Below are 24251 nucleotides of genomic sequence, written 5' to 3'. Positions count from 1 at the left end.
GCTGGTCTGATATTCCGTAGGCTCTTACTTTGTTTATCGGGCGACAATGCGGAATTGGATCGAACGCCTTCCCGAAGTCAAGAAAAATAGCATCTACCTGTGAGCCTGTGTGTTATATTTTCTGGGTCTCATGAATAAATAAAGCGAGTTGGGTCTCACACGATAGCTGTTTGCGGAATCCGTATTGATTCCTACAGAGTAGATTCTGGGTTTCCAAAAATGACATGATACTCGAGCACAAAACATGTTCTAAAATTCTACACCAGACGAGTGTAACCCTTGTGTTTGCGTGGTAGAGTAATGGTGGTGTACGCGTACGTGGAGAACTTGCTTGCGGAGCAATCGCCGACATAGTGTAGCTGAGTTGGAACAAGGGGAACCAGCCCGCATTCCCCGAGGTATATGGAAAACCGCCTAAAAATCATCCAGAGACTGGCCGGCTCGCCGCACCTCAACACAAATCCGCCAAGCGGGTTCTTGCAGGGGACCAGCCGCTCCTTCCCACCCGGAAAACAATGCGTTAGATCGAACGGCTAACTGGGCAGTCCTTCTGTGCTATACTGTAGCAGTTCTTTCTATGTATGGCCCGAGTTTCGTTGAGCTACTCATACACTGCTGGACATTAAAATTGCTACACCACTAAGATGACGTGCTGCAGATGCGAAATAACCGACAGGAAGTAGATGCTGTGATATGCAAATGATTAGCTTTTCAGAGTATTCACACAAAGTTGGCGCCGGTGGCGACACCTACAACGTGCTGACATGAGGAAAGCTTCCAACCGATTTCTCATAGACAAACAGCAGTTGACCGACGTTGCCTGGTGAAACGTTGTTGTGATGCCTCGTGTAAGGAGGAGAAATGCGTACAATCACGTTTCCGACTTTGATAAAGGTCGGATTGTAGCCTATCGCAATTGCGGTTTATCGTATTGCGACATTGCTGCTCGCGTTGGTCGAGATCCAAAGACTGTTAGCAGAATATGGAATCGGTGGGTTCAGGAGGGTAATACGGAATGCCGTGCTGGATCCCAACGGCCTCGTATCACTAGCAGTCGAGATGACAGGAATCTTATCCGCATGGCTGTAACGGATCGTGCAGCCACGTCTCGATCCCTGAGTCAACAGATGGGGACGTCTCCAAGGCAACAACCATCTGCACGAACAGTTCGACGACGTTTGCAGCAGCACGGACTATCAGCTCGGAGACCGTGGCTGCGGTTACCCTTGACGCTGCAATCACAGATATGAGCGCCTGCTGTGGAGTACTCGACGGCAAACCTGGTTGTACGAATGGCAAAACGCCATTTTTTTCGGATGAATCCAGGTTCTGTTTACAGCATCACGATGGTCGCATCTGTGTTTGGTGACATCGCGGTGAACACACATTGGAAGCATCATAGCCATACTGGCGTATCACCCGGGTGATGGTATGGGGTGCCATTGGTTACACGTCTCTGTCACGTCTTGCTTGCATTGACGAAACTGAACAGTGGACGTTACATTTGGGATGTGTTACGATCCGTGGCTCTATCCTTCATTCGAGCCGACGAAACCCCACATTTCAGGAAGATAATGCACGATCGCATGTGCAGGTCCTGTACAGGCCTGTCTCTATACAGAAAATGTTGTACTGCTGCCTTGGCCAGCACATTCTCCACGTCTCTCACCAATTGAAAATGTCTGGTCAACGGTGGCCGTGCAACTGGCTCGTCACAATACTGCAGTCACTACTCTTGATGAACTGTGGTATCGTGTTGAAGCTGCATGGGCAGCTGTACCTGTACACGCCATCCGAGCTCTGTTCGACTAAATACTCAGGCGTATCAAGGCCGTTATTACGACCAGAGGTGGTTGTTCTTGGTACTGATTTCTCAAGATGTATGCACCCAAATCGCGTGAAAATGTAATCACACGTCAGTTCTAGTATAATATATTTGTTGCATGAATACCCGGTTATCATCTGCATTTCTTCTTGGTGTAGCAATTTTAACGGCCAGAAGTGTATGTAGCTTAACAATGACACATTATGTGCAAGTTTCTTTTGTTCTTACATTTTACAGAACAGTGTATTGTGTGTGAGTGTGTGTTTTTTTGTGTGTGTGGGTGTGTGTATGAGAGAGAGTGTGTGTGTGCTCGTACAGTGAGAACACCCACGAGGCAGCACATCCATTCAGCAATTAATCTCGTAGCAGGCTGAAGCGGCGCCCCGCCGTGTTTCCAGGGCTCTCCCACGCTGGCTGTAGGCGGAGCACGTAGAGTGCGGAGCGATAAATTTTAATTCCGCGTGAAATATTTAGGAGCCGAATTTATCTCCACTGGCCGATGCTACGAAGCCGGCGCGCCAGTCGGATGAATCACCGGCGCACCGCCTACATCTCTTCAATTAGCTCTACGTGTAGTTGAATCTCGGCCGACAATTACATCCCTAACGCAGATTTCACATCGCCACATCCCCGTGCGCAAATTTCGCCGCCTGTACGTTTCTGCCTGTACATTGCTGACACGCTGTAGCCGTTGTGCTCTTTCCTGCAGTCTATTCATAGACTTAAGTCTGTGTTTCGTTGCCGTTTTGTGACGTTACTAGGAGCACAAGTTATATTACAAACTGGGGGAGGCCATGAGATTTGGATCACAGATACACTTAATACTTTGTACACCTTTAGTAGGCTATAAAAACAACATACTGTGCAAGTAGTAAGGTGCACTACTGTGGCAATTACGAGAAAATCGCAAGAGAAGTTTTACGCGCCTGTTTATGTGTGTTATGTACCAGGTGATCAAAAAAATAGTATAAATTTGAAAACTGAATAAATCACGGAATAATGCAGATAGAGAGCTACAAATTGACACACATGCTCGGAATGACATAGGGTTTTATTAGAACCAAACAACTACAAAAGTTCAAAAAATGTCCGACATATGGCGCTTCATCTGATGGGAACAGCAATAATTAGAATTACAAAGAAAGACAAACCAAAGACGATGTTCTTTACAGGAAATGCTCAATATGTGCACCATCATTCCTCAACAATAGCTGTAGTCGAGGAATAATGTTGTGAACAGCACTGCAAAGCATGTCCGGAGTTAAGGTGAGGCATTGGCGTCGGATGTTGTCTTTCAGCATCCCTAGAGATTGAAATTTTCAGTCTACAGCGCAGTGTGCGCTGATATGAAACTTCCTGGCACATAAAACTGTGTGCCGGACTGAGACTCGAACTCGGGACCTTTGCCTTTCGCGGGCAAGTGCTCTACCAACTGAGCTACCCAACCATGACTCACGCCCCGTCCTCACAGCTTTAATTCCGCTAGTACCTTGCATTTGCCCGCGAAAGGCAAAGGTCCCGAGTTCGAGTCTCGGTCCGGCACACAGTTTTAATCTGCCAGGAAGTTTCATCCCTAGAGATGTCGGTCGATCATGATACACTTGCCACTACAGATAACCCCAAATCCAATAATCGCACGGACTGAGGTCTGGAGACCTGGGAGGCCAAGCGTGACGAAAGTGGTAGCTGAGCACACGATCATCACCAAATCACGCGCGCAAGAGATCTTCCACGCGTCTAGCAATATGGGGTGGAGCGCCATCCAGCAGGTGTTTATCAGCCAGGCTGGGGATGATGCGATTCTGTAACATATCGGCGTACCTCTCACCCGTCACGGTAGCAGTTACAAAGCCGGAATCACGCATTTCCTCGAAGAAAAAAAGGCCCGATAACGGTAGATGTGGCAAATCCAACCCATACCGTGACTTTCTCGTCGTGCAATGGAGTTTCCACGACAGATCTAGAATTTTCGGTAGCCCAGATTCTGCAGTTGTGGGCGTTGACAGACCCTCGGAGCGTGAAATGAGCTTCGTCGGTCCACAACACGTTACTCAACCAATCCTCATCTTCCGCCATCTTTTGAAACGTCCACACCGCAAATGACCTCCGCTTCACTAAATCGCCAGGTAACAGTTCACGACGCCGATGGATAGCATCGGAGGGTACGCCTCAGTGCCAACCAGACAGTAGTGTACGGAATGCCGGTGCGATGTGCGACTGCACGAGCGCTGACTTCCCCGTCCACAGACGAACCCGCTGCAGTCTCCATTTCTTCCCGAACTGCCTCAGCAGCATTACGCCTTGTGCTCCGTCGGCCACTACAGGGTCTATCGTCTAAACAACCCGTGGCTTCGAAATTCGAAATCATTCTCGCCACAGCTGCATTTGTCAACGGACCTTTACTCGTTCGAATCCCCTTCCTATGGCGATAGGATCGTAACGCTGAACTAGCACATTCCCCATTCTGATAATACAGCTTCATTAAAAGCGTCAACATGCTGCGGCTGCTGGCGCATCTGATTCTCTCTCTCATTACAGCTCCTTTTATACACGATTCGCAGTCACTGACGTTTTGCTGTCCAGCGCCATCTGTCGAACATTTTGTGAACTTTTTTTTTGTTCTGGTAAAGCCCATGTCATTCCAAGCATGTGTGTCAGTTTTCACCTCTCTATCTACATTATACCGTGGTTTATTAAGTTTTCACATTTATACTGACTTTTTGATCATCCGGTATCTGCACGTAGCCGCCAGATGTTAGAGCTGATGGCGCTCAAGTAACTATTTATTTATTTAACCTGATCAGATTAGGGCCATCAGGTCCTCTCTTACATCGGACCATCTCTTTGTTCGAACTTTGCAAGACGTACGTGTATTAGGCAATGGTTAGACTCGCACTCAAACTTGAGTATTAATCTATTTTTTCGTCACTGGTCATACTATTTAATTTATATGACATTTGAGAGGTAATACAGGGTGTATCAAAAATAATCATTCAACTTTAAAAATACCATAACTATTATGTTATTTGAGATATGTATGTGAGCAACATATTGTTGGAAAGAACAAACTCTCGAGTTTACATGGTTCCCGCTAGGTAGCAGCCGTGTACGTCCACTTCACTTTTCGTAAAAATGGTGTCGGGGCAAGAGAAAGCGCTTTATGTTCTACGTTTTGCGCAGTGCGAGTCAGTAACTGTTCAATGTGACTTTCGTGCTAGGTACGGTGTGGATCCTCGTACAGCACAGAGCATTCGACGATGACATGGAACAGTTCCCAGAAACAGGTTGTTTGTGTAAAGGCAAATCACAGAGCCGTCCCTCAGTGTCTGACACAGACGTCGAACGCATCCGCCGTAGTTTCAGAAGGAGTCCGCAGAAATCCGTTCGCCGTGCAGCTCGACAGCTCAACATGACCCCCGATGTCCGTCTGGCGTGTGTTGCGTCGATGTTTACAAAGAAACCGTACAGAATTCAGCTGCTGCAAGCTCTTCATGAACGCAACGGCCTTGCCGCAGTGGATACACCGGTTCCCGTCAGATCACAGAAGTTAAGCTCTGTCGGGCGTGGCTGGCACTTGGATGGGTGACCATCCAGGCCGCCATGCGCTGTTGCCATTTTTCGGGGTGCACTCAGCCTCGTGATGCCAATTGAGGAGCTACTCGACCGAATAGTAGCGGCTCCGCTCAAAGAAAACCATCATAACGACCAGGAGAGCGGGGTGCTGAGCACACAGCCCTGTATTCGTTTCCTCAGTTCAGGATGACACGGCGGTCGGACGGTCCCGACGGGCCACTTGTCGCCTGTAGACGGAGTGCAAGCTCATCATGAAGGGGACAAACAGCAACGTGTGGAGTTCTGTAATTTCGTTTTTGGCAAGATGAACGATGGCAGTATTCTTCCACGCTTAGTGCTTAGTGACGAGGCAACTTTGCATTTAAATGGAAAGGACAACCGTCGTAATATGAGAATATGGGATAAGGAACAACCACATAACGTTGTACAACATCAGAGGGACTCTCCAAAATTTAATGTGTTTTGTGCAGTTTCATGGCAAAAGGTGTATGGTCCATTTTTCTTTGCCGACAACACTGTTACGGGAAGCAAATATCTCGATACGCTTGGGAACTTTCTTTTCCTACAGCTGGCGACTGATTAGAACGACTTCATTTACCAACAGGTTGGGGTGGCGCCACACTGGCATCTGGAAGGGGGGGGGGGGGAATTTTTAAATCAAAGGATTACTGAGCGATGGATCGGTCTCGCTGGACCGAATCATTCAGCCTTACATTACTGGCCTCCAGGGTCATCGGATCTGACTGTATGTGATTATTTCTTGTTTATGTGCCTCCGTTACGAACAACAATGAACGAACTGAGACATTGCGTAACAGCAGCTGTGGATATGTAACTCAAGACATTCTCGCTGTAGTGTGGGAACAATTTCTATACCACATTCACATCTTCTTCTTCTTGCGTTACGGCCTCTGTAGAACCACGGGTAGCCCCTTCGTGGACTGCATTTTCCTCTTCTTCTCCCAGAACCTCGGGGCGGACGTACCATGACACCAGTTCAGTTTCTTCGCTGACCCGCTCACTCACTCTTTTATTTCGAAGGGTTATTATTTTAAGAAGAAATTGGGTAATTGTTAACAGTAGCATATTATTTTCTTACTGCTAACCCTACTCGCGACACATCTTGTAACAATATTCACTGTTATATCACTCACTCTGTTCTGTACGACTTCGTACACAACGGCGAGGAGAGGTGGGTTACAGAGTGGTGCAACAGCGGGCATCGTAGGAACGATGAAAAGGAGCAGAAATTGTACACGACGCGAAGGACACTCAAGCAATTTAAACTCAGATGTGGTACAATAGTCTATATTAAACTGAGTGAAAGTCCAACTACGCATAAGCTGTTCAAAAATGGTTCAAATGGCTCTGAGCAGTATGGGACTTAACATCTGAGGTCATCAGTCCCCTAGAACTTAGAACTACTTAAACCTAACTAACCCAAGGACATCACACACATCCAAGCCCGAGGCAGGGTTCGAACCTGCGACTGTAGCAGTCGCGCGGTTCCGGACAGCAGTGCCTAGAACCGAGTGGCCAACGAGGTCGGAGCATAAGCTGTTTATCGAGTTTTTCCCTGTATGACGACCGTCTTCATATCCTGGAGGTACACTACTGGCCATTAAAAATGCTACACCAAGAAGAAATGCAGATGACATTCGACAAATATATTATACTAGAACGACATGTGTTTACATTTTCGCGCAATTTGGATGCATAGATCCTGAGACATCAGTACACAGAACAACCACCTCTGGCCGTAATAACGGCCTCGATACGCCTGGGCATTGAGTCAAACAGAGCTCGGATGGCGTGTACAGGTACAGCTGGCCATGCAGCTTCAACACGATACCACAGTTCATCAAGAGTAGTGACTGGCGTATTGTGACGAGCCAGTTACTCGGCCACCATTGACCAGATGTTTTCAGTTGGTGAGAGATCTGCAGAATGTGCTGGCCAGGGTAGCAGTCGAACAATTCCTGTATCCAGAAAGGCCTGTATAGAACCTGCAACGTACGGTCGTGCATTATCCTGCTGAAATGTAGGGTTTCGCACGGATCGAATGAAGGGTAGAGCCACTGGTCGTAACACATCTGAAATGTAACGTCCACTATTCAAAGTGCCGTCAATGCGAACAAGAGGTGACTAAGACGTGTAACCAATGGCATCCCATACCATCAAGCCAGGTGATATCCTAGTATAGCTGGGTTCAAATGGCTCTGAGCACTGTGACACTTAACATCTATGGTCATCAGTTCCCTAGAACTTAGAACTACTTAAACGTAACTAACGTAAGGACATCACACAACACCCAGTCATCACGAGGCAAAGAAAATCCCTGACCCCGCTGGGAATCGAACCTGGGAGATACCCCAGTATGACTATGACGCTTCCAATGTGTGTTCACCGCGATATCACCAAACACGGATGTGACAATCGTGATGCTGTAAACAGAATCTGGATTCATCAGAAAAAAATGACGTTTTGCCATTCGTGCATCCAGGTTCGTCGTCGAGTACACCACAGCAGGCGCTCCTGTCTGTGATGCAGCGTCAAGGGTAACCGAAGCCACGGTCTCCGAGCTGATAGTCCGTGCTGCTGCAAACGTCGTCGAACTGTTCGTGCAGATGGTTGTTGTCTCGCAAACGTCCCCATCTGTTGACTCAGGGATCGAGACGTGGCTGCACGATCCGTTACAGCCGTGCTGATAAGATCCCTGTCATCTCGACTGATAGTGATACGAGGCTCTTGGGATCCAGCACGGCGTTCCGTATTAATTTCCTGAACACCTCATTCCATATTCTGCTAACAGTAATTGGATCTCGACCAACGCGAGGAGGAGTGGAGCGATACGATAAACTGCAATTGCGATAGGCTACAATCCTACCTTTATCAAAGTCGGAAACGTGATGGTATGCATTTCTCCTCTTTACACGATGCATCAGAACAACGCTTCACCAGGCAACGCCGGTCAACTGCTGTTTGTGTATGAGAAATCGGTTGGAAACTTTCCTCTTGTCAGCACGTTGAAGGTGTCGCCACCGGCGCCAGCCTTGTGTGAATGCTCTGAAAATCTAATAATTTGTATATCACAGCATCTTCTTCCTGTCGGTTAAATTTCGCGTCTGTAGCACGCCATCTTTGTGGTGTAGGAATTTTAATGGCCAGTAGTGTACAATGCTTTTACACGCGTAACAACAAATATTTAACACATTAACTTGTTTGTAAGGTAATTATAGGTTTGAAGCTGTTTTTACTCCTTTAAAGACTCGGAGGATGGCTTTTTCTATTTCACAATTCAACAACAGATAGTCGTGAGTTATATAGACTATGATAACGCAAATCTGTCCCATGCCTCTTCTTGAAAACGTAAGCAACCTGCGTTCTTTTCCCAATCGCTTGCTATTGCTCGATGCCTCAGCGAATCGGAAGGGGAATAAGTTCGTTCACATAACATCTGTAAATCTCATTCGGTAACAATTCCTTTAAACTTTTGATTGATTTTGGTTTTGCCATTCCGCGATTCCTTACTTCACTACGAATACATATTATTTCGCCGTTCGAGAACGATCGAAAGGAGGTAATGTATTACGATAATCGACAGCTAAACTAGTTGTTAAGGTTGTATCGAATATTTTGGCGTTTCTTTTTTTCCCGCTTCATTGACAATATAGTCACTGAGGGACTTAATAGATTATTTCGTCCCGCTTTCTCGCTTTATCTACAACCAAAACTCCTTACCGTCTTCGGTCAGAACGATTGGTACCAATTTATTTTCCAATTTCTATTGACTGGGAATAACAGGCAACGAGTCTCAAAATACAGTTTTATTAAACCTTGGTCATTGTTCCGACAGTTTCAAAACTGTATTCTTATCCAAAATTACAGGAAATGTTTAGAAATAATTGCAGGGGAGCATACTGAAGTGCGTTTTTGTACATATTCCACAGAGTTTTCTATGTTTCCATGAGCTTGAGGACTCTTTAAAACCCATTTAACTTTAATGGCACACTTTTTTACCCCCTCCCCTCTCGCTCTTTTCAACTTGTTAGTTAAAATGTCAATCTCGTATTGAATATGTACGTGTTAAATAACACTGACTGTTGACGTTGTATTACAGACACAGTCCCTTTGACTGTTCAGAGATGTCACTAAACCGGTCCAAAGATGCAAACAACCATGCGTGAGCAGTGCCTATTAGACGGAGGGGGTCCGACAGCCGATCAGTTCCAGTCATTCCACCAGGAAGGAGGTACACGACTCGTGTTGGCTGTAGTTCAACCGTGCCCAGACGGTCAATACTTTGTGCCAGGAAAGGCTCTCAACAAGGGAAGTGTCCAGGCGTCTCGGAGTGAACCAAAGCGATGTTGTTCGGACACGGAGGAGATAGAGAGAGGAACTTTTGATGGCATGCCTCGCTCAGGCCGCCCAACAGCTACTACAGCAGTGGATGGCCGCTGCTTACGGATTATGGCTCGGAGGAACCCTGAGAGCAACGCCACCATGTTGACTAATGCTTTTCGTGCAGCCACAGGACGTCGTGTTACGACTCAAACTGTGCGCAATATTCTGCATGAGGCGCAATTTCACTACCGATGTCTATGGCGAGGTCCACTTTTACAACCACAACACCATGCAGCACAGTACAGAAGGGCCCAACAACATGCCGAATGGACCGCTCAAGATTGGCGTCACGTTCTCTTCACCGATAAGTGTCGCATGTGCTTTCAACCAGACAGTCGTAGGAGACTTATCTGGAGGCAGCCCGGTCAGGCCGAACGCCTTAGACACACTGTACAGCGAGTGCACCAAGGCAGGGGTTCCGTGCTGTTTTGGGGTGGCATTATGTGGGGCCGACGTACGCCGCTGGTGGTCACGGAAGGCGCCGCAACGGATGTACGATATGTAAATGCCATCCTCCTACTGCTGGTGCAACCATATCGGCAGCATATTGGCGAAGCATCCGTCTTCATGGACGACAATTCGCGCACCAATTGTGCACATCTTGTGAATGACATTTTTCAGGATAACGAAATCACTCGACTGGAGTGGCCAGCATGTTCTCTAGGCGTGAACCCTATCGAACATACCTGGCAAAGACTGAAAAGGGCTGTTTATGGACATCGTGACCCACTAACCACTCTGGGGGATCTACGCCGAATCGCCGTTGAGGGGTGGGACAATCTGAACCAACAGTGCCTTGATGAACTTTTGGATACTATGCCACGACAAATTCAGCCATATATCAATGCCAGAGGACGTGCTACTGGGTATTAGAGGTACCGGTGTGTACAGCAATCTGGACCACAACCTCTGAAGGTCTCGCTGTATGGTGATACAAAATGAAATGTGTAGTTTTCATGATGAATAAAAATGGCGGAATACATGGTTGTGTTGATCTCTATTCCAATTTTCTGTACAGTTTTCAGGCCTCTCGGAACCGAGGTGACGCAAAACTTTCTTTTAATGTGTGTAAATGCAAAATTTTAAAGTGGTACACGACACGTTGTTGGATCCATTTTCAAATGTGTTATATTTTTAAAAAGTTGTGGGAAATATCCCTACAGTAGAGTGCTACCACTTTAAAGTCATGTTTTTTATCTGGTGGTCACGTAGATGACGTGCAAATGTACTAGACATAGTCAACGACTCCACACCCGATATAGAGAATGTGATTATACGTTAGTATCCTCCACTATAATTATTTGTAAGTATTTCTTGTCATTTTGTTTATTGTAATCATACCATATTTGTTCTACACACAGTCTCGCAATAATTTTTAACAGGTTCAATGCCTTCTAAAGAAGACTGTTTTAAAACTGTCGAAGCTGTGGTCGAACTTTAATAATCGTATATTTTGCAACTGGTTGGCTGTTATTTCCAATCCATTGAAGCTCTTATGTGCTCAGTTGCTGAAGGGCAGCGATGTTCAAAAATGTTAATGCTTTCGAATTCATCGAATAATTATGGTATTGCTGAGCTTTACACTCATTCTGGCTTGTGTGTAAAAAAGGTTTAAGTCTGTGACGAAATTCTCTTTGCTTTCGTAGCAACTCTGAAACACGACTGTTGACTCGCAGCCGTACTTCTCCAATCCCTCATAATGGCGGTCGCCAGATGAAGACCCACGAAATATTGTCCAATGATTTGGAACTTTGTGCTCCAGGTAATCGTCTTCAAAAGATAAATGTTTGTCATTGGCTGTTCAGATATTGTGCAATTTGTTTGCTGTCACTCTTGTTAAGCGAAAATATTTATACGTCTGCCGCACCATTTGCAACCCGAGAGGAAATATATTTTGATCGAATTATTTACAACAGCTGTTCCAATCTGGTCTCATAATATTCCGCATTCAGGCGCGTTAATAAAACGAAATGCAACAGGTTTCTGCGCTGAGTTATTTGAGGGAGGGGGGGGGGGGGGGGAAGGGGCTCAATAATTTATACAACAAATAGACGTCCATATTCTATAGCTATATGTGCTTGCCAGCAATTATTTATATTGTTGAGCCACTGTTTTTAATTTAATTTACATGGACTGTAGTTATTCAGCTTTATTTTAATATAAATTTGTTGTTAATTCATGTGTTCAGAAATTACACAAATATTTGACGTGTTTTTAATCATTTATATACCAACGCATAGCGCTTATTGTTCTCACTTACATAGTGGAAACAACAAGTAACACAAATATACAGAAACAGTAACATTTTTGCCTCGACTGTTGTTAGACTATGCAGGACGTTTTCGGTATGTTACGCCATCCTCAAGTGAGGTCCCACTGTAAAGTGTGTGACTGCATGATCACTATTTTTAAGAGGGAAGTATTGTCAACCATGTATACATACAAATAACTTTATAGGTAGGGCAACCACAGCTAAAAAACATGCACATAATGTGAACAGTCAGATGATATAAAACCGGCACAGATGGTAAAATAGTCTACATCACAACTCAGTGCAAGATCAAATCCGCAACAGTTGTTTACTGTGTTTTTACTGTATAACGAGTGGTGTCATATAACACTTATACCTCATGTGCAATAAATATAGGAAACAAAAGAAAACTTCGGAGTAGGCATTAAAATCCAGGGAGAAGAAATAAAAACTATGAGGTTTGCCGATGACATTGTAATTCTGTCAGCAAAGGACTCGGAAGAGCAGTTGAACAGAATGGACAGTGTCTTGAAAGGAGGGTATAAGATGAACATCAACAAAAGGAAAACAAGGATAATGGAATGTAGTCGAATTGAGTCGGGTGATGCTGAGGGAATTAGATTAGGAAATGAGACACTTAAAGTAGTAAAGAGGTTTTGCTATTTGGGGAGCAAAATAACTGATGATGGTCGAAGTAGAGAGGATATAAAATGTAGACTGCCAATGGCGAGGAAAGCGTTTCTGAAGAAGAGAAACTTGTTTACATCGAGTATGGATTTAAGTGTCAGGAAATCGAAAAATGGCTCTGAGCACTATAAGACTTAACATCTGAGGTCATCAGTCCCCTAGAACTTAGAACTACTTAAACCTAACTAACCTAAGGACGTCACACACATCCATGCCCGAGGCAGGATTCGAACCTGCGACCGTAGCGGTCTCGCAGTTCCAGACTGAAGCGCCTAGAACCGCTCGGCCACTTCGGCCTGCTCAGGAAGTCGTTTCTGAAAGTATTTGTATGGAGTGTTGACATGTATGGAAGTGAAACGTGGACGATAAATAGTTTGGACAAGAAGAGAATAGAAGCTTTCGAAATGTGGTGCTACAGAAAAATGTTGAAGATTAGGTGGGTAGATCACGTAACTAATGAGGAGGTATTGAGTAGGATTGGAGAGAAGAGAAATTTGTGGCACAACTTGACTAGAAGAAGGGATCGGTTGGTAGGACATGTTCTGAGGCATCAAGGGATCACAAATTTAGCATTGGAGGGCAGCGTGGAGGGTAAAAATCGTAGAGGGAGACCAAGAGATGAATACACTAAGCAGATTCAGAAGGATGTAGGTTGCAGTAAGTACTGGGAGATGAAGAAGCTTGCACAGGATAGAGTAGCATGGAGAGCTGCAGTCTCAGGACTGAATACCACAACAACAACCTCATGTGCCACGAATTCCAAGGTTCAAGTGCACGTTAGAACTTGTCATTCCTCGGTAAGACACTGGATGGGCATCCGATCGGGATCAAACATCATCACTAATACACTGGAGAACGAAAGGAACTGGTACACCTGCCTAATATCGTGTAGAGACCCGGCGAACTCACAAAAGTGCCGCAACACGACGTGGCGTGGACTCGACTAATGTCTGAAGTAGTGCTGGAGGGAACCGACACCATGAATCCTTCAGGACTGTCCATCCGTAATAATACGAGGGTTGGAGATCTCTTCAGAACAGCACGTTGCAAGGCATCCCAGATATGCTCACGTTGTGAGTACACTTGTGTTAACCCCTGCTCGCGTGAAATCTCCCTCCACCTGCGGTCCGGCTAATAGCAAACTGCCGAGCGACGCTGCAGAAATCCGCTCCAGAATAGCACAAGCTGCTTTCTCCCTAGAAATGCTAAAGGACCATGCATGATGAGTGGCTGACGCGTAGCTACATATCATCGGAAGCGAGTCACGGAATAGCTGATGATTCTACGTTCCCTTTCGACTGATTCGTCATATTGCATTCATGTACACGATCACTATTTTCGTGTTATCCGCCCCACAAGGAGCTGTCCATCCGCCAAAACTCTTTCTCAGATTCAAACAAGTTATGTCAGTCAATCATTATGTGGTAACTAACAGCGTGCCACTGCACGGATGGGATGGTAAAAGACTCCATCGATGTACTCTAATAATAAGCATCACAGTTTATAGTGCGAAGAATTTCAGCAATTTTACAGTAATTTCAACAGATGTGACAGCATGTTTCCCAAATTTCAGTATGATAGCTAAACCACCCCTTCTCCACTTTGCGAATACACAGAAAGAAAGATCCCTTATCATTTAGCTACAATATAGCAGGTCAGCAACTTGAATCAGTTAATGCCATAAAATATCTGGGAGTACGCATTAGGAGTGTTTTAAAATGTAATGTTCATATAAAGTTGATCGTCGGTCAAGCAGATGCCATACTGAGATTCATTGGAAGAATCCTGAGGAAATGCAATCCGAAAACAAAGGAAGTAGCTTACAGTACGCTTATTCGCCCGCTGCTTGAATACTGCTCAGCAGTGTGGGATCCGTACCAGATAGGGTTGATAGAAGAGATAGAGAAGATCCAACGGAGAACAGCGCGCTTCGTTACAGGATCATTTAGTAATCGCGAAAGCGTTACGGATATGGTAGATAAACTCCAGTGTAAGACTCTGCAGGAGAGACGCTCTGTAGCTCCGTACGGGCTTTTGTTAAAGTTTCGAGAACATACCTTCACCGAGGAGTCGAGCAGTATATTGCTCACTCCTACGTATATCTCGCGAAGAGACCATGAGGATAAAACCAGAGAGATTAGAGCCCACACAGAGGCATGCCGACAATCCTTCTTTCCACGAACAATGCGAGACTGGAATAGAAGGGGGAACCGATAGAGGTACTCGAGGTACCCTCCGCCACACACCGTCAGGTGGCTTGCGGAGTATGGATGTAGATGTAGATAGCATTGCGAACGTGGACAGATGACTGCACAGTACGTCCGTTCAGTGCTAATTTTCGAACACACACCCACAATCAAAGCACATCCGACAGAGCTCTACATATTTCTAACGCCTCGAGCATAGTGGTTAATTTACGATCTCTCTTCGTATGAGAGTCACAGAGCATTCTCGTGTCTTAGGGTAAAAATAGAGAGTGAAAGACCCTCATCACACTGCCATTGACAAACCAGCCCTGCAGCACAGTTAGCGAATTAATCTGCAATCGACCAGAAGTAGATCGCTACACTCCACCTCTCGTAAGGAATGGAACTTTCTGAGTCCTCACCCATCCAAGTGCACAAGTTTCTCGAGATGCCCCCATGTCGAGGAGGTTAGCACTCCTTGTCGATATATAATAACAGATTTCAAAGTGTCGGGATGTAATAGCACATGGTTAAGAAGAACATGAAATGAATGATTACTATGCGCAATGGAGCTCCAGACAGATGGAGTTCGGCGTTTTTTTACGTAAATGAACCAAGCTATTAACTCCAAGAATTGTTCTAGAGTCTAGGATCGGTACGTGGAAGATATTGGAAAAAGAGAGAACATAAACACACGCACTCCTAACGCTACAACGTTCCGCACATAAAACGGGCTATAATGCTTGGTAGCCTGTGTTTCCGACCTGTCAGTCGTATGGAATGTAGCGCAGTTAATATTCCAGGGCAAGAAATATATTTCAAGTGGATGACATACATCCTTCTTCCCGGTTTCTCTACAATAAACTATGTTATCCAATCGTAAAAGCCGGCCGAGGTGGCCGAGCGGTTCTAGGCGCTACAGTCGGGAACCGCGTGATCGCTACGGTATCAGGGTCGAATGCTGCCTCGGGCATGGATGTGTGTGATTTCCTTAGGTTAGTTAGGTTTAAGTGGTTTTAAGTCTAGCGGACTGATGACCTCAGGAGTTAAGTCCCTTAGCGCTCAGAGCCATTTGAACCATTTTGAATCGTAAAACGAAAAAACTACTTCCTTAAAACATTGGCTCTGTGTGATACGAGTACAACATAACTTTCTGGAGATGGAAACGAGCGTTTCGCGTGTTTGGCCGGGAGGCCCCTTTTTGGGAGATGTCCGGCCGCCATGGTGCAGGTCTTATTACATTCGATGCCACACGGGCGACCTGGGCGCCGGATGGGGATGAAATGATGATGAAGACATCACCCAATCCCTGAGCGCAGAAAATCTCCGACTCAGCCGGGAATCAAACCCAGGTCCGAAGGACAACAATCCATCACACTGATCTCTCAGCTATCGAGGAGGACTTTCCAGAGATGTTTGCGCCCACTGTTCATATCTGATCACGGTTGGGAAATTATACTGTGCTTGCATCAGCCCTACATAAAATGATCGTTAGTAACGGCGAATACCTCTTACAAGGAAAAAGATAAACGCATAGCAGCAGCGTCCAACATATGAAAATTACAAGTCACTCCGTCACTAACTCTGTAAACAGCACATCTGTCAGGCAAATGTATACACGAGGATTGCAGTGCCTCGCAACTTAGTGATGAAGCTGAAGTCTTGATTTTACACCCAAGATGCGACCGGGGGATGGAGTACATCACATAAATCATAGTTCGTTTAGAGGAATGTGCCACGTCTCATCACATATGAGATGGAAGTCCTGTGATGGCTGACAGGTTTACTGTTAATTGTCACAAGTAGACAGTGCTTTAAACCACATACAGAACACGTGGCTGTATACGAGTCGAACACATACTATGTCACGTGACTGATGCATGCTGACAGAACGGAAGTCATCATCAGTCTACGATTAAATAGTACTTTGTCACAGCTCCATTTCAATCGATCCCCATCCACTCTCCATTACCCTTTAACACAGATACATGTAAGTTTAGAGGCGGATGGTTGTCAAATACATTAGTCAACTGGCGTGTATCACTGACACCTCAACAGACATACAGTATAAAGCTGCCTCCAAGAAGATAAATTGACTGCTTCCCTAATTCCCATCGCTTCCATGTCGACGTTTTGTCGGATTCCACATGCTGCAACATACTCTTCCCCCTCGTACAAATTGTTCTGCTCAAACCAGAAAATACGCAAGTACTTCCTCAAGTTTCTCACATTTCGGTGTATATCGGTCAATTTATAGCTATTCGCCCATTATTTTTCGCAGTTCTATCGATTTTTCTGTGTCAGTTCTGTCCACGCGATTATGACATAACCTCTCGTTCTGTGTTCTAAAATTGCTTGTAAATGTAGCACAGCTGCCAACACCTAGCCCAAATGCATAGATCGGGAGGTGTAGTATAGCACTGTTATCGATTGTGTCCAGTCACCTCCACATTTGGAGAGCGTTTGCTCTATTTTCTGTATGTCTGTGTATATGCATGTGTCGTGGATCGGTACCGGGATCCGAAGTAGACCAGAGTTAGCGTTCGAAGGTGGATCCACCATAGATTATATCTGGAGTGATTTTGGGGTGCAGATCCGCAATGTGCAACACATGGGATAGGGTTTGAAAGTGGATCCGCCACTCACAATGTAGAACTTGGTGTTGGGATGCAGATTAATAATATACCACATCTGAGTTAGCATTCTAGTGTGGACCTGCTGCACACTATATATCCGGACTGATGTTTGGAGGCAGATCCACCACATGTCACATCAGCAATAGGGTTCATAGGTGGACCAACCACGCATTACATCTGAACACGTATTCTATGTTCGAAGTTTGGTCCACCAGCAGAGGGGACTGGGTCCTGGGAGCCATCTGCAACACATGCATATACACAGACATACAGAAAACAGAACAAACACACTCCAAATTGTGGAGGTGACTGGACACAATCGAGTTAAGTGATCTACCTATCTAATCTTCAGCATTTGTCTGTAGCGCCACATATCAAAAGCTTCTATACTCTTGTTGTCTAAACTGTTTGTCGTCCATGTTTGACTTTCATACATGGCTACACTCCATCCAAATACTTAAATCTATACTCAGTGTTAACAAATTTCTCTTCTTCAGAAACGCTTTTCTTGCCATTGGCAGTCTACTGTCATCACTTATTTTGCTCCCCAAATAGAAAAACCCTTTACTACTTCAAATGTCTCATTTCCTAATCTAATACCCTCAGCATCACCCGACTTAATTCCACTACATTCCATTATCTTCGTTTTGCTTTTGTTGATGTACATCTTGTACCCTCCTTTCAAGGCAATATCCATTCTGTTCAACTGCTCTTCCAAGTCCTTTAGTGTCTCTGACAGAATTACAATGTCATCAGCGAACCTCAGAGTTCTCCATGGACTCTAGTTGCTACTCCAATTTTTTCTTTTGTTTCCTTTACGGTTTGCTCAATATACAGATTGAATAATATCAGGGATAGGCTACAACCTGTCTCACTCCCTTCTCAACCTCTGCCTGCCTTTCGTGCCCCACGACTTTTATAATTGCCATCTGGTTCCTGTACAAATTATAAATAGCCCTTCACTCCCTGCATTTTACCCTTGCCTTCCAGTGAGCATTGTCAAGAGCTTACTCTAGGCCTACAAATGGTATAAATGTAGGTTTGCCTTTCTACCTTCTACGAGAAGTCGTAGTATCAGTATTGCCTCGAGTGCTGCTACATTTCTCCTGAACCCAAACTGATCTTCTCTGAGGTTGGCTTCTACCAGTTTTCCAATCTTCTGTAAAGAATTTGTGTTAGTGTTTTGGATACACGACTTACTCATTTACTAAACTGATTGTTCAGTAATTTCACACCAGTCAACACCTGTTTTCTTTGTAATTGGAATTATTGTATTCTTCTTGTAGTCTGAGGGTAGTTCGCCTGTCTCGTACATCATGCTCAGCAGGTGGAAGAGTTTTGTCATGTCTGGCTCTCCCAAGGCTGTCAGTAGCCCTAACGGACTGCTGTAGCCTGTTATGCAGTTGTGAACCATTGAGGGCTACAGCAGGGACGGATGGATCTACTCCCAGGGCCTTGTTTCCTGTTAAATCTGTCACTGATTTGTCAAATTCTTCACAATCTCCCTTCTCATCTTTATCTACATCCTCTTTCATTTCCTTAGTATTGCCCTCAAGTACATCTCCCTCGTATAGACCCTCTGTATACTACTTCCACCTTTATGGTTTCCTTCTTTGCTTAGTACTGATTTTCCATCCAACCACATGACCACAACGAATCCTTACAGCCAGATTTTTCAACAGATACACGAGTGACATAACGCCGTTTACAACTTTCCTTGTGATTTTCTAGGAGCTACCAGCGTAGTGCACCTAACTAGGACAGTTTGTTATTTTAATGGCCTACTAAAGGTGTGTATTACGTTTGAAGCAAAGTCGTGGGTTCCCCTTGTTAGAAAGTTGCTGTGCATACAGGTGATAAGCTGTCTTGGCTTCCTCTTGTTAGACAGTAGCTGTGCATACAGGTGATAAGCCATCGTGACTTGCCTTGTTAGAAAGTGGCTGTGCATACAGGTGATAAGTTGTCGTGGCCTCCCCTCCTTAGAACTCTCGTGCATACAGGTGAGAAGCGGCAGCCAGCCTACCTTGAGCTTGAGCTTCTTCTCGGGGTGGTCGGCGTCGGAGTGGGTGGTGACGACGGCGGGGGCGCCCTTGGTGGCCGGCGCCGCGTCGCCCTGCATCGACTCCACATTCTTGGTGCGGATGAGCTTGCTGAACAGCGTCAGCCCGTCCCGCTTCAGCTCTGCGCGGTCCACGTTGCCCAGTGCGCCCAGGTTCAGCTTCATTGTGCCTGAACACACAACGCAAACAAGTTCAGTATTCACACATGCACTGCGCCAAAGAAACTGGTATATGCATGCGTATTGTAGACCAAGGATATATAAACAGGCAGAATACGGCACTGTGGTCAGCAACACCAGTATAAGACAACAACTGTCTGGTGCAGTTGTTAGATCTGTTACTGCTCTTACAATTTAAGTGAGTTTGATTGTAGAGTTATAGGTGCGCATAAGCGATGGGACACAGCATCTCCGAGGTGTGGGGCTTTTCCTGTATGACCGTTTTACGAGTGTACCATGAACATCAGGAATCCATTAAACATCAAATCTCTGACATCGCTGCAGCCAGAAAAAGATCCTGCAAGAACGGGACCAACGACGACTGAAGACAATTGTTCATCGTGATGGAAGTGCAATCCTTCCGCAAGTTCGAAGTAATTCTACAGTCAATGGCATGTAAATACTCATATGATGCAACACTAGTTGGTGGTGACTTTAACCTACTGAGTACAGACTGTTATATCTGTGGATTCATTGCTGAAAGTATAAACAGACTGTCACACAAAAACCTTTTGAACAAACATTCTGAAAAATACTTTGAGCAGCTAGCTCAGCATCCCACATGCATCATAGATCTTGTAGCTACAAATAGGATGGACCTTACTGACATTGACCTTATAGAAATGAGGATTAGCAATCATGATGTCATTATAGCAACTATGGTTGTGAAGGCCCGCCTAGTTGGCCGTGCGGTCTACCTTACGGCTTTCCAGGTGGGGAGGAGCGCCTGGTCCTCGGCACGAATCCCCCTGGCGGACTTGTGTCAAGGTCCTGTGAGCCGGCCAGTCTGTGGATGGTTTTTAGGCGGTTTTCCGTCTGCCTCGGCGAATGCAGGCTGGTTCTCCTTATTCCGCCTCAGCTACACTATGTTGGCGATTGCTGCACAAACACATTCTCCACGTACGCGTACACTAACACTACTCTACCACACAAACATGGGGGTTACACTTGTCTGGTGTGAGATGTTCCCTGGGGGAACCACTGGGGGCTGAACCGCACAATAACCCTTGGTTCGGTGTGGGGCATTGGAGGGGTGAAGTTTCTAGGTGCCCGGTTAACATGTCATAATTTTACATAGTTACCAAGGTTTCTGCTAGATAGTGCAGATAAGCAGTTGTTAGCATCTCAGAGAGTCAACTGAAATCACTTAGATCCAGTATTATGGACGCAGAGGAACTAAAAGTTTAAGCAAATTGTTAATTGTGGTCTGCGGAGTTATGTGCCCAGCAAGTGGATATGAAATGTGATGTGGCTAGGGCCTCCCATTGGGTAGACCGTTCGCCTGGTGCAAGTCTTTTGAGTTGTTGTCACTTTGGCGACTTGCTTGTCGATGAGGATGAGATGATGATGATTACAACAACATGACTCCCAGTCCCTGAGCAGAGAAAATCTCTGACCTAGCCGGGAATCAAACCCAGGCCAGTTGGCATGACATTCCGTCACACTGACCACTCAGATGCTGGGGCGGACAGCAAGTGGATAAAGGATGGAAACGACCTATCATGGTTTAATAACGAAATATGGAAGATGCTGAGGAAGCAGGGGCAGTTGCTCACTCGGTTCATAAGAGAACGCACAAACAACGACAAGTTGAGGTTAGTAGAGATCCGTACGTCTGTAAAAAGATCTATGCACGAATCATACAGCAACGATCACCAGGACACTGTAGCAAGAAATCTGGCAGAGAACCCCACAAAATTCTGGTCCTATGTATGTTTGCTAAGCAGGTCTACAGCTTCCATTCAGTCCCTTGTTGACCAGTCTGGTGTGGCAGTTGAAGATAGCAAAATGAAAGCCGAAGTTTCAAATTTTACATTCAAGAAATCGCTCACGTAGGGGAGTCATCGGTCAGACTCCCATATGGACGGCATGGAAATAAGCATCTTTGGCGTAGAGAAACCAATGAAAGATTCGAAAGCAAGTAAATCAGCAGGTCCAGATGGAACCCCAATTCGTTTTTACAATGAGTTCTCTATGGCATTGGTCAATTGTATAGGCTACGTTTATCATGAATCTCTCATCCGGCCCAGAGTCCCTAGCGACTGGAAAAAAGCGCAGGTGACTCCAGTACATACGAAGGCTAAAAGAACAGACCTGCAAAATTACAGACCAATATCCCTAATTTCGGTTACCCTTGAACATATTATCAGTTCGAATATAACAAATTTTCTTGACGCCAAGAAGTTTATGTCCAAGAACCAGAATGTTTTTAGAAATTCAGAATGACATCTCATCACATGATATACTGCGAACTATGGATGAAGGGCAACAGGGAGATGCAATATTTCTAGATTTACAGAAGGCGTTTGAGAAGGTGCCCCATTGCAGCCTGTTAAGGAAGGTACGAGCATGTGGAATAAGTTCCCAGATATGTGAGTGGATCCAAAAGTTCTTAAACAATAGAATGTAGTATGTTGTCCTCGACAGCGAGTGTTCATCAGAGACAAGGGTATCGCCAGAAGTCCCCCAGCGAAGTCTGATAGCACTGCTGTTGTTCTCTGTATACTAAATGATTTGGCGGACAGTGTGGGCAGCAATCTGTGGTTGTTTTCTGATGAAGCTGTGTCGTATCGTAAGATGTCGAAGTTTAGTTACTTTAGGAAGATACAAGGCGAATTAGACAAGATTTGCAGTTGGTGTGGTAAACGGCAGCTAGCCCTAAATCTGGAAAAATGTAAGTTAATGTGGGTGAGTAGGAAGAACAAACATGTAATGATCAGATACAGTATTACTATTGCCCTACTTGACACAGCCGGCCGTTGTGGCCGAGCGGTTCTAGGCGTTTCAGTCTGGAAGCGCACCACAGCTCTGGTGACAGGTTCGAATCCTGCCTCGAACATGGGTGTGTGTGCTGTCCTTAGGTTTAAGTAGTTCTAAGCTAGAGGCGACAGATGACCTCAGATGTTAAGTCCCATAGTAGTCAGAGCCATTTGAACCATCTACTTGACACAGTCAAATCATTTCAATATCTGGGCGTAACGTTACAAAGTGATATGAAATGGAAGGAGCATTTGAGACCTGTGGTAGGAAAGGTGAGTGACTGTCTTCGGTTTTCTGGGACAATTTTGGCAAAGAGTGGTTCACCTGTAAAGGAGACCGCATATAGAAGGTTGGTGAGACCTGTTCTTGACTACCGCTCGAGTGTTTGTGATCCGCATCAGGTCGGATTGAAGGAAGCCGTCGAAGCAACTCAGAGGCGGGGTGCTAGATTTGTTACTGTTAGGTTCGAACAACACATAAGTGCTATTGAGATGCTTCGGGAACTCAAATGAGAATCCCTGGAGGCAAGGCGATATTCCTTTCGAGAAAACTGCTAGCAAAATTTAGAGAACTGGCATTTGAAGCTGACTGCCAAACGATGCTACTGGGGAGAACATACATCACGCAAAAGGATGACGAATATGAGAAATTGGGGCTCATACCGAGGCACATAATTAGTCGATTGTCCATCGCTCTACTTGCGAGTGGAGCAGGGAAGGAAATGAGTAGTAGTAATATAGGGCACCCTGTAAAAATAAAATCATTGAGATATCTTAGCACCGTATGGTGGTTTGCATGGTAGCTATGTAGATGTAGAATAAACAACACAAGGACACAACAAAAATGTTCGATTCGCTTGTGGAAATTTACCAGACGTATCAAACCATCCTCGTACTAGGCGTGTTTTTTAAGTAAGTACCGTTTTGAAATAAAAAAGACGTGCTGATATATCTCAATTGTTATATGAATATATATCTCAATTTTTATATGAAAGCCTGTACCTTAATCTACGCATTGACGCCATTACAGTCTGATTCTTCCTTGTTGACGTTGTGTATCGAGTGTTTAAGATGCCTCCAATAACCGTAAGTCCCACCGACTGTGAAGTACGGGCTGTTATAAGATTTATTAGTGCTAAAGGCCTAAAAGCGGTCGATATTCGTCGTGAGATCTGTACAGTTTACAGAGAAAACATTATAAGTGATGGAATGGTAAGAAAGTGGGTGAGAGCATTTAAAGATGGCCGCACAAATGTGCACGACGAACAACGGAGTGGGCGTCCTTCGCTCGTTAACGAAAGTTTGGCGCAGGAAGTGGACAACAAGGTGAGAGAAAACAAACGCTTTACGATTTCCTCCTTGCAGGATGACTTTCCTAATGTTTCTCGTGGTGTTTTGTACGGTATTGTGCGCACGTTGGGAACCGAAAATGTTGAGGAATGTGCACAAAACCAAACGCCTAGGTGATGCATTGACTTTCATTGAGCGGTACCACAACGACGGTGATGACTTCTTAACCGACATTGTCACGCGCGATGAAACATGGGTGGCCTACGTCACACTATAATCAAAGCAACAGTCCGTGGAAGTTGAGCAAGGGCGTCACTTTCCTGCAAGACAATGCCCATTCGATGTCGCGAATGAGACCAAAGA

The 24251-nt window shown here is 45.2% G+C and overlaps 1 protein-coding gene and 1 pseudogene across 1 annotated transcript in view; one reads left to right on the top strand and one right to left on the bottom strand.

Moving 5' to 3' along the window:
• The window catches only part of LOC126295311 (probable cationic amino acid transporter), a 575633-nt gene that overhangs the window by 351262 nt on the left and 200120 nt on the right, over positions 1-24251 (bottom strand). Inside the window, exon 2 of the mRNA XM_049987757.1 lies at positions 19585-19790. Within this exon, the coding sequence (XP_049843714.1) occupies positions 19585-19785 (201 nt within the window). The 5' untranslated portion in view covers positions 19786-19790. The remainder of the gene's footprint in view (positions 1-19584; positions 19791-24251) is intronic.
• LOC126295512 (5S ribosomal RNA) lies at positions 5322-5439 on the top strand (annotated as a pseudogene).

This window comes from Schistocerca gregaria, chromosome 11 (genome assembly GCF_023897955.1).
Source record: "Schistocerca gregaria isolate iqSchGreg1 chromosome 11, iqSchGreg1.2, whole genome shotgun sequence".
NCBI classification, from domain to species: domain Eukaryota; kingdom Metazoa; phylum Arthropoda; class Insecta; order Orthoptera; family Acrididae; genus Schistocerca; species Schistocerca gregaria.
This window is presented reverse-complemented; position numbering and strand designations above follow the sequence as displayed.